The following is a 15,293-nucleotide window of genomic DNA, read 5'->3' as shown; positions in this document are numbered from 1 at the left end:
GTGGGACTTCCCTGGGGCGGGGGTGGGAGGGAGCAGAGAGGCGTCTCCCTGGCGGTGGCAGGGTGCCGAGGCAGGAGGGAACACCGCGCACGTCGGGGACTGTCAGGAGCCAGTGCAACGGAGCACAGAGGAGAGCGGACGGAGCAGGCCCAGGCTCGAGATCTTTGTCTTTATCCTAAGCAATGAGAAGACATTAAGGAAGGATAATGGAGAAGAGAATGGAAAACACAGGGGATGGAGTGGAGTGGGAAGGCAAAATGAGTGTTCACCTCTCTAAAGCATTGGGTCTGCCAGCAATGATTAAATTTTGGGTGTTGGGAAGTGGAACACATTTATTCAAGTACTTACTCATTGGAAAACTAACCTCTACAGAGAGGGTGGGGGAAAGTCACTAAAAGCAACTTATATAACTCCCTCCTTCTGGGTCATTGAAAAAACTCTCTTTGACCTTCTCTCTACTCTGGACCCTGCATTAAGGGGAATTTTCATAATAATTCTGAGCTGTCAGAACAGCACTGGGCTGGAGACTTGAGTTCCTGTCTTGGCTTCTCTTCCACGTCCGTTTCCCCGGCTATTTAGCTTTGTTACAAACGCTTTGGAGGATCAAATGAGACAATAGAGGAAAAAGATTGAAGGAACTCGAGGGCTCAGAGCACACTGTTCCTTTCATGAAGGATATTCTCTAAGTAGTGATTCAGTAATACATTTTAAATAGAGCTTATATATGTGATTTGATTTGATTGATAAGCATTCAAGTATATGTTCACCTCTCTAAAGCACTGGGGACTCTGAAGTTGTTTTTCTGGAACTCTAACCAAATTATAAGGATATGAGGATTGGTAGTTTACTGTTTTTTATTTAACCCTCAAAGTTCATACTTGGCATCAGATGGGAGAGCCCCAGGAGTTAGGGTGGGCGCCGGTGTCTTCCGCTTTCTGCTCCTTCCCCGTGAGGTCTCCTGAAGGATGAGGAATCTCATCTCGTGGGAGGGACCTGCTACTGGAGGTTAGGAAATACCTATCCTTTTCTTCTTGGGAAAGGCAAGTTGATATCTTGGATTCTCCAGGGAAGGGTTCATTTCAAATAGTACGTTGTTTTCCCTATACATACCCTTCTCTGTGGAGAGCCTTCTGCCCTTGTTTTTGGGTCAGGAATTACTGTGGTTATAGTGTTCTGAACCTCTGTAGAGATGAAACTTAAAAGCCAGCTCAAAGGCAATGCTGTGTCCAGGAGCCTGGAAAGAGGATATTCCCAGTTCCCCATTTCCTGGGCATTCATGCACTGCCTTGCGGCATTTTGTGAGTAACTCTTTCACACAAATTACAAATGGCAGGGAGCCTCATTTACACAAGATGACAAAGATTCTACAAAATCCGTCATGTAACTAGTCTCTTATTCTCAGTTAGGGAGAAATAATTGCTTGACTAACTTATTTTCACAACCGCATGCTATCTCAGTCTATCCTTGTTTTAAGTGAACAACCTGGACAACACAGGCTTGGAAGGGAAAAATCACTTATTTGAACTTAAAAGGAAACACTGCTTGAGTCCTTTACCGTCCTCCCCTTATCCTTCAGCACCAGGTCCTGCCTCTCCAGGTGATAATTAGGCACGAAAAGTTCGCTGCGTGATCTCAGGCAATAGTTTTAAAAGATGGTTTGGATTTAAAGAAAGGCGCCCTTCCTCTAAGTTAAGGCTACACAAGTGATGGGATCTCCTACTTGAAGTACTTCTTCAGGGGCTGAGATTAAATTCCACATAATTGCTACCCATTAAATACCCAGGCAATGGGGATTCGGCAATAGAAAAGGTACAGTCTATGCTCTGAAAAATGTCTCAAAATTATCCTATCTTACTGACTGATAGGCCTTTCTAGCTTACAAAGCCCTTGGCCATACGTCACCACATTTAACTCTCAAACTCTCACACGGGTCTAGTGGGAATTCAAGATGAAGAAACAGAGGGTTCCAGGGACTCACTCGGTATCACACAGCTGGGGCTGGAACCCAAGGCCTTTGTCTCTACAACAGCCAGTACACTTCCCACCCCACCCCAGGAAGTCAGACGTAGTGAGGGCTTTTCTGAGTAGCCTGTGAGTTTCTCAAGGACACGCTGTGGGCCCGGCTGTGGAGCACAACAGGTACTGGTATGGCACATCTGATAGGACGAGGCTGCATCTGTGTTGTCTTAGTGAGGATCCGTTGGTGAAAACTGCTGCTGGTGGAACATAATCCTATTATGCACATTAATTGCTTTTGGCTTCTTAAGGACATCGCAGTGGCCTGGTTTCTCCACTTACGCCTCAACCAGCAGCCTGGCCACAACCGTATTCCCATCCTCCCGAAGCTGTGTCTGGGCCCATCAGTAGTGGAAGTGGAGCTCTGGGATCAAAGGGATGAGAGATCATTAGGAACACTCAGTGTGGGTCTCACTGTGGGCCCAGACGCACATGTGAGGGCTGGAGTGAAATGTGGGTGAAATATGCCAGGTGGGCGACGGCAAGCTGGACAATGTGTGTTCCTTCTAAAACAACATCTGGTGCTCAGTGCCAGCTGGTGGTCGCCACGCTTCCAGTCAGGCCCAGGGTTGCCAGATATTGAGGTGTTTTTCCAAGAGAATCTGGAAATTTAGAATTTTATGTAAATTTTCTGGTGGATTGTTAAATATTAATGACCAATTCAAATGTTTTTGAGCCTCTGTGGGTCAAAAAAACCCAACAACCCTGCGCGTCTCTTTTGCAACCTCTTCTCTTCATAATTTTAAGTAAATAGTGTATTTTTAGGAGCAACACACCAAGATGTAAAGATATGGTTAGAAGCATCTTTATTGCCAGCAGGGTCTTGCATTGTTTCCACAGTTATGAGGACAGAAAGACACAGGGTATTAACAACCTGTTAGAGCCAGTGCATGGACAGCTTCGCACGATCCCTTTGGGGCAGCATCTGTTTGAACATCCACCTTTCTATCTTTGAACCATCATTTTTGCCTCTCCTCATCACCTGATGGATGAGGCCCTGTGCCCACCTTTCCCGTGGTACCCACAGACTGCAGGCTGGAGCAGGGCTTATGTATAACTCCTCATCTTTCCCTCCCATCCAAGAAAAATTGGGGTATAAGTAAGTGAAAATACTCAAACTATAGGAATAGCCTTCCATTGACCTTAATTAACTATTTAAAAAGTGAACTCATCACACATGTTGGTATTTTACCCATCATTGGTAATGGTTCACTTGTGATACAACACACAGATTTCAGGACAACATGGTTAAGAAATGTCTAAAAGAAAAAAAAAAGGATCTATTGCTAAGCCTCCCAGGTAGATCAGCACTCTATCTGTGGTATTTTCAGCCAAGGCACGGTTTGCTGGGTCTCCCCCAGCTCATATATTCACCTTTAGGGTATCAGTTACAAGAATCTCAGGAGTGTCAGATGCTTGGATTCTTGACAAGGATAAAAGAGATAAAAGGCCATGTTCTCCAAATCAATCAGTGGGTTAGAACCCAAATATTCTCACTTTCTTAACTGGCAACAGGGAGCCCCCACTTGAGCTGGTATTTGGATGATGTTAAACCAAGTTTTTTGGTTTTTTTTTGCGAAACAGTGGCAGTTTTATTTGAATACATTCCAAGGGAGGAACGGCCAGAGTTAAGATAGACAAAGGCCAAATCAAGTCCTACCCAGCAACATAAACCCATTTTATCCATGTTCTTTGCTCCATGAATTGATCCACAAGATAGCTGAATACTAGAGTTTTCTCTGTTACCTCCTAATCTAGGATGATCTGCTTCCTTTGCACTGCATTAGAAAATGAAAATTCAAGAGGTAGGAATAGAAAGTAGATTCAAGGAAGAAGAAAGAGACAAAGAGGTGACCAGCAATCTGATATAGTATGTCTCCTAGGGAAGAGGTGTCTGTATATAAAGGCAGACCATAATAAAATGAGAGCAGAAACAAATCTATTTTTTTCTAGGTCACCATAGGGAACTGATCTAACCTATTTACAAGTGGTCTCAGGGGAAATATTTTTAAATAGCTATTTTGTCACCATCCTTTTCGTCATCTTCCGTGATCACTTTGGGTCTCTCATCCCTGAGCAGTGTCACACCTGCAAAACAAAGCACAGATCTGCAATTAAGTGCCTCTAATTAAAATATTAGATAACCTGATGGCATAGACACAGTACACAGGAGCATGGCAACCCAGAAACCTTCTAGTGTCCGTGGGACAAACTGCTAAAGGTACCAATGGAGAGAGAGGGACCGGGTGGCCTTATTTGGCCTTCCCGGAGGAGCTGTGGCTCAACGAGGACACCACTCTGGTTGCCAGGCTTTGAGACAACCTTTACCCCCTTCTCTCTGTTCAGCACTTATGCTTGCAGCATGTAGGCTGGAAAGCATATGGATTTTGGAGTCCAGCGGCTTGGACTTCTCATCCTGCCACTTGATCTGTGTGGGGCTAGGTAACACTGTCACACCTAAATTTTCTTGTACATAAAATGAGAACGCTGATATTTATATAAAGGGTTACTGTGACAATTGAATAAGAGGTATGTAACAATACTGAGCACAGCATCACACCTGTGAGCAACTTAAAGGCAGGTTTTCCTTTCTTTTCACATTTTCTACTTTATTTTCCCTTTGCAAAGAACTGGTAAGTCTCACGAAGTCAAATTTAAATACATTTTACTAATATCTGGGGAAAATACTGAACTCAGGCTCTGACTGTGCCATCTCTGTCAGTACTGGTAGAAGAAAAAGTTTACGTGGTTCAGAGAAAATAAAGAAAGCACAGTGAGTTTTTCATAATTCTCCACAGCTATAATCAGAAAAGTTCTTAATTTTGAGATGATTTTTTTTCTTCTTTTGAGGATTAAAATATCCTTTATTTTATGAAATTTTAGAAATGAGAGATGTTGTTTTTTTAGCATCCTTTCCAGGCAACACAAAAAGTTTCTATCCCTTTGTGGGGCTCCACAATATTTTGTTTTTAATAATTTACTGCTCTGAAATCCAGAAGGCTGACAACTTTCTGATCAGTGCAGAAAAGATACCCAAGGAAGTCTGAGTGGTTCTTCTCATCCTGTGAATGGTGAAGTGGTGTCATGTTAATAAAAACACAAAGGAAGCTGTGTCTCCAGGCCAGTGCTCCACGCTTTCTGTCATCCCACTCCAGGCAGCCAGGTTTGTTTCCCCACCACTGCCTTGCACCGCCCCCTACCCCCTTCTGATAAATTAGAGACCTTCCCAGTTCATGAAGCATTTCATAAAGATCTAATCTCAAGGGTGGAAAGCTGTGCATGGGTGTGTCTAGAGCACTGGATGCCATTCAACAGCAGTAAATTAATGAAAACTATGTGTTGATCTGAATGATTATTCATTTGATTCAGTTCCTAGGTTGTTCATATGGGTTCTTTACCAATTAGCTGTTATTTATTAGAGGAGAAAAACAATTTCAAGAGTTGGCTAAATCTAAGGCTTTTGCATAAATCACTTATGAAACACAGAAGATATTTTCTCTCATACCAACTGCATAGACATTTGGATTTTTATTTGGAATTAAGACTATCCCAATAGAAGAACATAGAGTTAACTATCCTGAGCCCTCAAACTTTCCATCCTATCTCCCTTGATATCTTTTCACATTAAGCCAAATTTGTGTTGATTCAAAGTGGACAATAGCCTTTAAATTCCCAGAACCTAGTCAGCCTTGTGGTTTTTGTGAATATCCTTGAAATTAGTCATATGAACATCTGAGCCAAAAAATAAAAATCCTCAGATTTCAAGGAAGGGAGAAGCTGTTTAATCATCAAGGTCAGCCCTTCCCAAAGGGAATTAGGCTTTCAACAAGGACACAGGAGATAATTTCAACTGGAAAATGCATCATTTGCATTGGTATAGTTAAGCAAAAATTTTAATGTTTTCATAGTGAAAAAATATGGTAGCTCATCAAAATCTTAATTTCATGGATATCATTGCTAAGGCTTAAATCAGTAGCGTCTATACATCATCATGGCATTCTCATTCTTGATGCCTTTATACCATTGGCTTTGGTCATTGAAAGATGAGTAAGGATTGATAAACCCTGGTCTGCCTGATTTCACCCAGTCTGATCCTCATGCTCGCTTGTGGGAAGCAGAGGTGTGTCACTGAAGGAGTGTATTCTAGAGCCAGAAAGCTTTGCCTCTGATGGTCTTTCAACTTTGGGCACATCACTTAGCCTATCTGAGCCTCAGTTTATTAGTCAGTAAAATTGGAGAAAAAATAATTTGCATCTCCCACAGGGGATGATACCACCAGATAGAGTCAGACTGACATTGTTTTCTCATACCTTACATGAACTTCCGTTTAAAGCACTGTTCACATTATAGGAATGATTGGACAATACACGTCTCTCCAACTGAACTGTGAGGTTCTCTAAGGATATTCTAGCATCAGCATAGGACTTGGAATACAGCAGGGATTTAGAAAATGTCAGTTCCTTCCTTACACTCTCTGTGTAGGAGAGTTTGGGGAACTTGGATGCTTCTTAGAGCTCGGTGTGTTTTTAAGGCCAAAGCTGTCAGTCCAGAGTGTCTACAGGCCAATCACTTAGACTTGTGGCAGGCTACTCTAGGCCATGCTCCCACCAAGAGCGCCAGTTAAAGCTGGTCACCAGCATTAAAGATGAGTGCTTCTTATCCAAGGGAGCCAGGGCTAAGACACCACCTCTCCTGGGAAACCACCCCAGAGAGAATGTCCCGCTCACAGCAGGACGCAAGATATGCCTCTGTCAGAGGACGTATGAGTCTCCTTTCTCCAAGTACAGTACTGAGCTGTGATCTCCAAATGGTCACAGCTCAGGGGCCCATTTTCTAAGAGGCTTCTCATTGATACTTCCAGCCTCATTATTTACTTTTCCTGGGTTTTTTTTGCCACAAAGCTCAACTAAACACTTCTTTAACTAAAGACCTCTTAGGCAGTTCTTGGCTACTCAGATCTGACCGTTCACAACCCAGTGCTCCCTGCCATGCAGTGACCAAGATGGGGGGCCTGACAACCACCGGCCAGGGTGGGAGCCAACCTGGGGCTGGCAAGGAAGCCTGAGATGGCTCCTCACAGAGGAGCTGTTTGACAGTTGGAACCTGTCAAATAAGCTCATTAACCTAGGGGGAGGAAGGTAGTTAGCAAGAGATTTAGAAGAGAGACTGATCCTTGTCCAGTCTTCATTTGCCAAGGGCTAATGAGAAGAGATGCCTCCGGAGTGCATTTGCCTGAGTTCCTCTCAGTGCCCTTATTAGAACCAATGTGAATTTCTCTGAACATCTGCTGAAGTCTCTATCCTTATCAGCTTAACTAGCATTTCGATTACTGCCAAATCTTTAGATACTAAAAGCCTCTTCAAAAATAAAGTGCTTCAGCTAATATGTTAATAAAAGCTAGAATCATAGACCACTGTAATTGCAAATACTCACAAAACATAGATTTGCTGATTTAAGGAATTCTATAATGTGTATAGTCTGTGGATCTGCAGCTCTCCTCTCCAGCTCTGTGTACTTTGCCCTGTTTGATAAACATTTTCTATTTAACCAGGAAGCTCCTTTTTTTGGATATAGATATTGGGATGTAGGCAGCATCCATTGCCAGATTACAGAGCTCAGCATTTTAGGAAGTACCCCAAATCAGCAGGTTTATGTGGAGAGGTAAAACACTGGGTAGGAAAATTCTCATCTTTAGAAAAAATGTAAATATCTCAAAGAATTTAAGGTTGACCTGAGAGTGCAGGGGAACTAACATTAACATTTTTGAGGACTTTCAATGAGCCAGGAATTGTGCTACATACTTTAGGTACTTTATTTAATTGTGTTAACTATCCTGGGAGACAGAGTTTATGGTCTTCCTTTCAGAGATGGATGAAACAAAGGAGGCTCCTACAGTTTGTGTCAACTGCCAGGATCCCAAAGCTAGAATGGAGCAGAACCAGAGATTAAACCTAGACCCTCCTGCTGCCGAGGCCCACGTTTGCTGTATACTAAGGTGCCGTTCTGCCCACATGAATTTTGTTCCTCTACCAAGTCATCCTCTAGAAGAACTTCAATAAAAACAAACATAAGAATGGGTAGGAAGTAATCAGTCTCCTAACAGAGAGTGGGGAACTGCAGAATTGTGATTGCCAAATAGAATATCAAATCAACAGATACTTCATGAGCATTGCTATATAGAAAGGACTGGTCTAGATATCAAGTCAATACAGCATCATAGGGTAGTCAGAGGCCGGTTCTCTCATGAATTCATCAAATGAGTCTTTGATGTAAATCATTTTAAATAACAGCTATAGTAATAGTAACAATAGGAACAATACTAAAAGAGGTGACAAAGTCTTGGTATTTGCATGGCCATGTCTAATACAGAGTTAGTTCAGAAAAGAAAAGATTAATTTTGGGTGCAGAGGGGTTTGTGAGCAGAGACTTTTGAGCTGGCTGAGTCTTGAAAGGTGACTGCAACCAGACAGAGACAGAGCTCGCAGGCAGAGTGATGATGGCTCACGGGGATGCCCGTGACCCCTGAGAAGCATGGCGGAGCAAGTTCAGTCCCCCTAATTGTCCTTGGTCCATTTCTCCAGAGAAATGCCTCTTCCTGCTCTATGCCTTCTTGCCTGGTTCTGCTCCTCAGAATCAGTGACCCCCGTCTGTACCCCTAACTGCCTTTCCATCATGTCTTCTCTTGAGCTGTCTTTCAAATTTTCTTTATAAAATGAAAAAATGGAGAAACATGATTTTATAGTAACAGTGAAATCGCATCTCTTCCCAAACCTGTCCCTCTGGAATGCTGGAATGCTAAAGGTCCAAACCATAGCATAATACCATGAAAAACTGCCCACAGGTCAGACAGGCCTGGGTTAGAGCCCCAGCTCTGGAGTGAAATAGTATTTGATATTGAGCATAACTTGATCCCTTCATCTGTCCATCTAATCATTCCACCATTGATCCAACCAATCAGCCATCAATTCATCAAATTCATCCACAGAAGTGGCTGTTACTTAAATTCTCTCTGTTTCTTTATCTGTAAAGGGAGAGAGTAGCTACTTTATTGTATTGATTTTTAAAAATTCACAAGACATGCCAAACTCAGTACCTAACTAACATTTAGTCGGGTTTCAATCAACATTAGTACATATTCTCCTCTGCCACTACCTCCCCCAATATCTATATCACACACACACACACACACACACACACATACACAGTCTTGTATCTAATAATGAATGTAGATATCTATTCTCCAACTTGCACATAAAATTCTCAGTGACAAGACCCTCTCGCACCCTGCCTACCTTATAGTCTGGGGTTGTACACATAGTTCAGGAACATCATTTTGATTAGACTTGACACATATTAAGATAGCTCTCCTTATTTCTGCATCTCTCTTTCTCTCCCTATCCCTCTCTCTTTCTCTTGTTTTGATTGGGTCAATATATCCAGGTGTCTCAGGGCATCAGCCTTCAGCCATAGGATGCATGATCTGTGGAAGACTGGGGAACAGGATATTTCAACTCTTTTCAGAGGACCCGCTGGCATTTCTGTTTCATTGGCTCAGTGAATTTGACCAGTTCTGCTGAAGCCTGGGCAATACTCTGACCCTTCCCACTTCTAAGTCGGTCCTAGGGGAGTGGCCAATGAAGGTAAACCTGAAAGGCAGCAGAAAATGCTGTTACTCCCCAGAGCACTTCTGTGTGACACAGATTGCTGGGCCAGGGTGAAGGCCATGCCCATGGCACCTCCAGATGGTAAGGCTCTTGACCTGTTCCCATCACCCCCTGCAAATGCCCTGCACCAGTTCTTTTACCTGCTGCAAAGGGGGGCATGTGCAGGGCAGGTGTGTCTTTTCTCCTTGGCTTTTTCTGTTCCAGGTCAGTGTTATGAAGAGCTGGACTCATTCTGCCCTTTGAATGTCTCTCTTGAACATCGTATCTTTTAATTAAATGTTCTGAAAACACACCTGCATGGTTAGGAGAACAGAGGGAGAAACAGGGTCAAATACATATTTCCTAATACACAAGGACTTTGCATCCACATGTGGTCATATACCATCAGGCATTCAATATATCTTTTCCAATTTATTTTAATAAAAACAGTTTCTTTATAATAATAATTAGTAACTATTGAGGCTGCACTTGAGAACATCCTCTTTTGCAAAGTGTATTACATGCCTGATTTCATTTTATCCTTACAAAACCCTGAGGAATTTAATGTTATCACCACCATCACATATATGAGAAAAAGGAGAGAAATATGCCCACAGTAACACAGCTCTGTGGTGTCAGAGCTGGGAATTGAGCCCAGGGCTGCCTGCCTCCAAAGTCTGTCCTCATCAGAATGATGTGCCGTTTGCTTTTCTCAAACCAAGTGCTATACTCTTCAATGACGTAATTCGTTCTCTACCTTCACTCACCTGCATCCTCACCTCTCCTACATGTGAAATTTGTTTCTATCATTGGCAAACTTTCTAAAAATAGCCTCCTACATAAATATTTTCACAAGTCACTGACCAAACTGAGCTCCTGGGTCCTTTATCTAAGGACCTCCACTATGATATTACATCTGGCTGCACATTTCAGCTACCTAAGCGCTTCTGTTATTTCTTATAAAACTGGAAGTTCCTTCCCAGAGATCTCTGTGTTCTATTTATTTTGTTTTCCTCCAAGTGGGTTGTGGAGAGAAAGAATATTAAATAAATGGCTTGGAGGGAAGGAGAAGAGAAAATAAGACAAAACAAAACTTTTGGGAACAAGAGTATCAGAGGTCACATGCAGGGTTGTCAGAGAGACGTGTTAGCTCTTCACCATGGTTCTGCTTTCCTCCCAGGCACACAGCTGGGCTACAGTTGTCAGGCTTCCTTGCAGTCAGGTGAGGTCTGTGACTGAACAAAGTGATGTGTAATGCTTGCAGGCTTGCCCATCCTCTACCCTGTCTCCTCTCACACCCACAGGGTGCTGACTCATGGTGACTTTGGAAGCCATGTGCTAATAATGTCTGAACCTCCATCAGCCTGAGTCCCTGAATTATTGTTTGGAACACCCAAACTTCCCCCAGCTTCCACTATTGATGAGTGAAGAAGAAACTTGTGTTGTGCTATGCTGCTAATATTTGGAATGCAGCTGGCTGTATTGTAACTAAGCCAGACGCAGAGATTGTACCAGATTAAAAACACACAAATATTTAAGGAAAAAAAAAAAGACCAATGAGGTCTAGTGGAAAGCACTTCCCCTCTGCAGGTGTGCAAACTGACCTCATGGTCTCTTACCTGGTATGAAAGGAGGGGTGTGCAGTGCTGGCGTATCTTTTCTTCTCGGTTTTTTTTTATCTGACTCAACATTCAGAGCAACCTGTACACTTTTTCCCTTCCTTGGCTTCTTTTTGAGATCACAGTCCTTAATGAACTGGTCTGAAAGATCATCTGATTTTGACAGGATGCAAAGAAAAAAGGAACATGACATGTTAGGGGCAGTCACAACTATCTGATTGCCAACTACACCTGATGATAGGGGCAGAAGCCATAGGGTTTGAAAAAGGAAAGTATTTATTTATTTTGGCCTTTTCTAAAGAGGACTTTAGTAGCCTTGCATAATGACACATACTCCAAATGAAGAGAACTCAAGTGGGACCGATCATCAAGACAACTTTAAAGTATAGTTAGGCAAGCCACAGAGTGGGTTTGAGTTAAATTTCTGATGTGAGAACAGGTTCTCTGTGCTAAATGTTCCTTCTCAATTTCTTTTGCTCAAGGTTTGCTCCCTTTGGCGACCCCAAAGGCCAGTACCAAGGCTTTCACTCTCTGTAGTGCAGGAGGTTTTCAGTAAGGTCCTCCCCTATCTTCACTTCTGTGGCCACCGCCACCAAGTCACACTGGCAGTTCCCTTGTGCTTCCACATCCTCTTTTCAGTGGCCCCTTGATTTGGGATTCAGTTTGCCCATCCTAACCTGGGTCCCTTTCCTTTTTATTCATCTCTGCTTTCCTCAGTCCCCTGCATTACCTTACCTGAGCTGTTGAAGCTTGGACTCTACATCATGTCCATTGGGTGTATGTATTAATTATGGAAATTAATCTGGTTTGATCGCTCCTTGCCCATCAAAGTGTTTTCTCTGCTCCATCTTACTCCTCTATGCTTTTATGTTGCTTGCTTTTGAGCTTGTCATTGTTCTAACACTTGTTCATTCTATAATGATCTATTTCCTGCTCTCTATAGAGCTCTCTCAGAGATTAAAAATTATATCCTTCTAATAATTTTTTCTTAATTGCCTCTCCTTCTAAGAAGTGTATGTTGAATGGATGAATATGTGGAGTTAGACTGATCTGAGTTCAAATCCTGATTCTTTCACTTGTTAGTTCTGAGAACTTGGGCCTTAATTTCTAGGAACTTAAATAGTCTCTCAACTTTTAGAGTGTAGATAATATTAAATCAGTGTGTGTGTATGAGAGAGACAGAACTAGATTTGGTAATGTTGGTAAAGCACTTGATACACTTGATAGATTTCAGGTCCTCAAAAAACGCCCAGTCTGGCATTGCTCACACCTGACACCTTCACAAGGCCCAGAGGAAAGCCTATGAGGGGCCCCATCTTCCTAAGTCTTTTCCAGTCCTGTGTGTCCTTTCTTATTTTCTTAATGTACACAGAATTTTTCTTAATGTACCACTTTTGAAAGATGATCTAGTTACTATTTCTGCATGTATCTTCCCTGCCCTCTTTGATGACAGGTATTTTGTGTTTTATCTCCTTACAGCAAAGAATAAATTTTTGTTGAATGCATGCTTGAATGAATGAGTTCAAACATATTATGTATAAAGAGAGATTCTGTTAGGATTCAAAGAAGGCACAAGGTAATAAAGCTATTTGTCTTCTCTGGGAGCTCACTGTGGTCTGGATATAGGCAGGCTAGGGCTCCAAACTATGAGTGAATTGGGGGAAATTCAGGGTTCACTGGATCTGTTCACTTCATTCCTTCCTTCCTCCCACCCTCCTGCTCTTTCTTCCTTCCTTTCTTTCTCTTTCGTTCCTTCCTTTCCTTCTCTCTCTTTTTTATGAAAATATTCAGGTCAATTTCTTTGAAACATTGAGGTTCAAATGTGTCAAACCTTTTTACTTCAGTTTTGTGGGTCTAGATATAACTGTGTCATCCATTCATTTATTTATTCAATAAATATTAATTAAGCACCTACTGTATTCCAGACCTTGAACTAGACCTTAGACTAAAAAGACAAGTAGGAAATGATCCTTGCTTTCAAGTTGCTTATATCTATTGGGCTTTATGTGTGGTTGATCCTTTGTTTTGGAAAACCCAATATACACCAAGAACCTACCACCAGAAATATTTAGTGACCACTCATCATTATGCCTGCAGCATCAAAAGATCACAATACATAACCAAAAAATCAAATAGCATATTTCCCTTCAGCTATATTTAATAGAAATAAACATTTCCTTTAAATATTTAATAGTCATAACTATTTCCTAAGAGATTTTAATAATTTCATCCAATTATTTCAATTTAATAAAATTTTGTTGAGATTGTATTCTGTGTAAGGCATTGGACTATATGCTTTTAAGTTTACATACACAGCAAAAGGGAGGTGAGAAGGAGATTCACTGAATATTACTTATATACTAGGTGATTTTACTTCATTTTAGTGTGCAGGATGGACCAACACCTTTTCTGATTCATTAATGCCCATGTTTTATCAGTTGTTAGATATTCATATCATCTGGAACACATTATCTCTTTAAGTTCTCACATCACCTACAGGAAGGTATATTATTATCCACAATTTGTAGATGAGGAAACTGAGGTTCAGAAGGTTAGATAAAAGACTGCAGATTACAATGCTGGCAGGTGATGGCATCAGGATTCAACCTAGGCTCTTGGGATTATGATCTTAATGCCTGGTTGAAAATAGAATTTTGAAAACTGGCTATCACATAGCACAGTTAATTTTTCTATATATTTTGCATACTGTAGACATTTGTTGAATGACTGAATGTTGCTCAGAATGGGTGCTGCTCAGCTGCAGGGTCTCTGGAAGTACGGGCTGGATATAGGCCAGTCATGGGTCACCCTTTGACCCCAGAATGTGGCTCAGTGCACAGTACAGACAGCAAGACATTTGCTTCAATTTTGACTCTTACTTTAATTGCACTTTTTCCCACTTTTGGAGAAATTCCAAACATAAAATATCTTGATGGCAAATGGGGAGGAGGAGTGGAGGGGGGAGTCATAACCAGGCGAGGCATAAACAAAGGCTATGAATATGCAAAAGGCCCCATCCATCAAAAGTCTGAGTGTCTCATTTTTAGAAATGGGTAGAGGCAGAAATGTTTCTGGTATTTTCATTACAAAGGTTATGGAAAAAGTCAGTTCTGGAAAGGAAACAGATTGACAATAAAGCAGAAAAAGGCTATTTAAAATTCTGTCTTGATAGGCAAAGAGAGATATTTGAAATATTTTATTGGCACTGCACATGGGGTGTAAGTGTGCTGGGAAACACTGGAAGCATGCAATGCTGCCACATTCCATTTATTACCTCAAAAACGCTCTGCCCAGGACTGTCACACCCAAAAAAGAGGACAATGCCTTTTCTCTTTCTCTTTTTTTTAAACTCTAATGAACTTCTCTCTGGTGTTTCAGCTAATATTTACATGGCAGACCCCACAGACCTGTGGCTATTTGCCTGTCCATCTGGTGCCGGCTCTCACCAGAAGGACAGACTATCAGGTTTCAGGGGACCTCCCTCTGACTTGCCTGCAAACTGAACAACAGAGACACCCTGTTTCTGACTTCTGCTACTGACATTCACGCTGGAGCATTTACCTAAGTGGCTGCAGTGAGGGTCTCGCTTGTCCAGTCTGTCTTCTGGGAGCTCCAGTGGCTGCATTTGCTCAGTGGACATCATCAAAGGAGGGCTCCTGTCTGTGTGTTTCTTTTCCAGCACTGTAGAAGTATAAGAAACAGGACCATAAGTATGTCTTCTCATTCATTTACTTATTAAATAAGCATATTTATTGAGCACTTACTATAATGTCCCAATTTAATCCTATTTTTCAAGGCTGCCTCTTATACTTAGCTAGTAGAAGCTCTAACTTAAGATTTAAGCCAAAATAAATGAATCACATACACACATGCACATGGATTTATCGATAATTATCATGTATCAACTGTTCAATATTTTCCCTCTTTCAGAAGCTGTGGGAGTTTCAGAATGAACACTTGTCAAGTCAGAATTAGAAATGACTTAGCTGAGAGTTACAGAAAATCTTGATTAAAC

At 41.7% G+C, this 15,293-nt stretch overlaps 1 protein-coding gene across 2 annotated transcripts; it reads right to left on the bottom strand.

The window, feature by feature from the left end:
• Positions 1–644: 644 nt before the first annotated feature.
• On the bottom strand, positions 645–14,949 carry PPP1R17 (protein phosphatase 1 regulatory subunit 17). Of its 2 annotated transcripts, XM_036897542.2 has the most exons (5): positions 14,840–14,949; positions 11,279–11,431; positions 9,821–9,973; positions 3,994–4,104; positions 645–2,618 (listed from the first exon to the last, which is right to left on the bottom strand). In XM_036897542.2, the coding sequence occupies exons 1-4, from the start codon at positions 14,919–14,921 to the stop codon at positions 4,025–4,027; spliced, it is 468 nt and encodes a 155-aa protein (XP_036753437.1). In that variant the 5' UTR covers positions 14,922–14,949; the 3' UTR covers positions 645–2,618; positions 3,994–4,024. The 2 variants fall into 2 exon arrangements, with proteins under 2 accessions (XP_036753437.1, XP_036753436.1); XM_036897541.2 differs by lacking the exon at positions 645–2,618 and having other exon boundaries at positions 3,696–4,104.
• Positions 14,950–15,293: the final 344 nt, after the last annotated feature.

Source organism: Manis pentadactyla, chromosome 7, assembly GCF_030020395.1.
Source record: "Manis pentadactyla isolate mManPen7 chromosome 7, mManPen7.hap1, whole genome shotgun sequence".
Lineage (NCBI taxonomy): Eukaryota > Metazoa > Chordata > Mammalia > Pholidota > Manidae > Manis > Manis pentadactyla.
The sequence above is the reverse complement of the archived record's forward strand: the minus strand, read 5'-3'. Positions and strand labels throughout refer to the sequence as shown.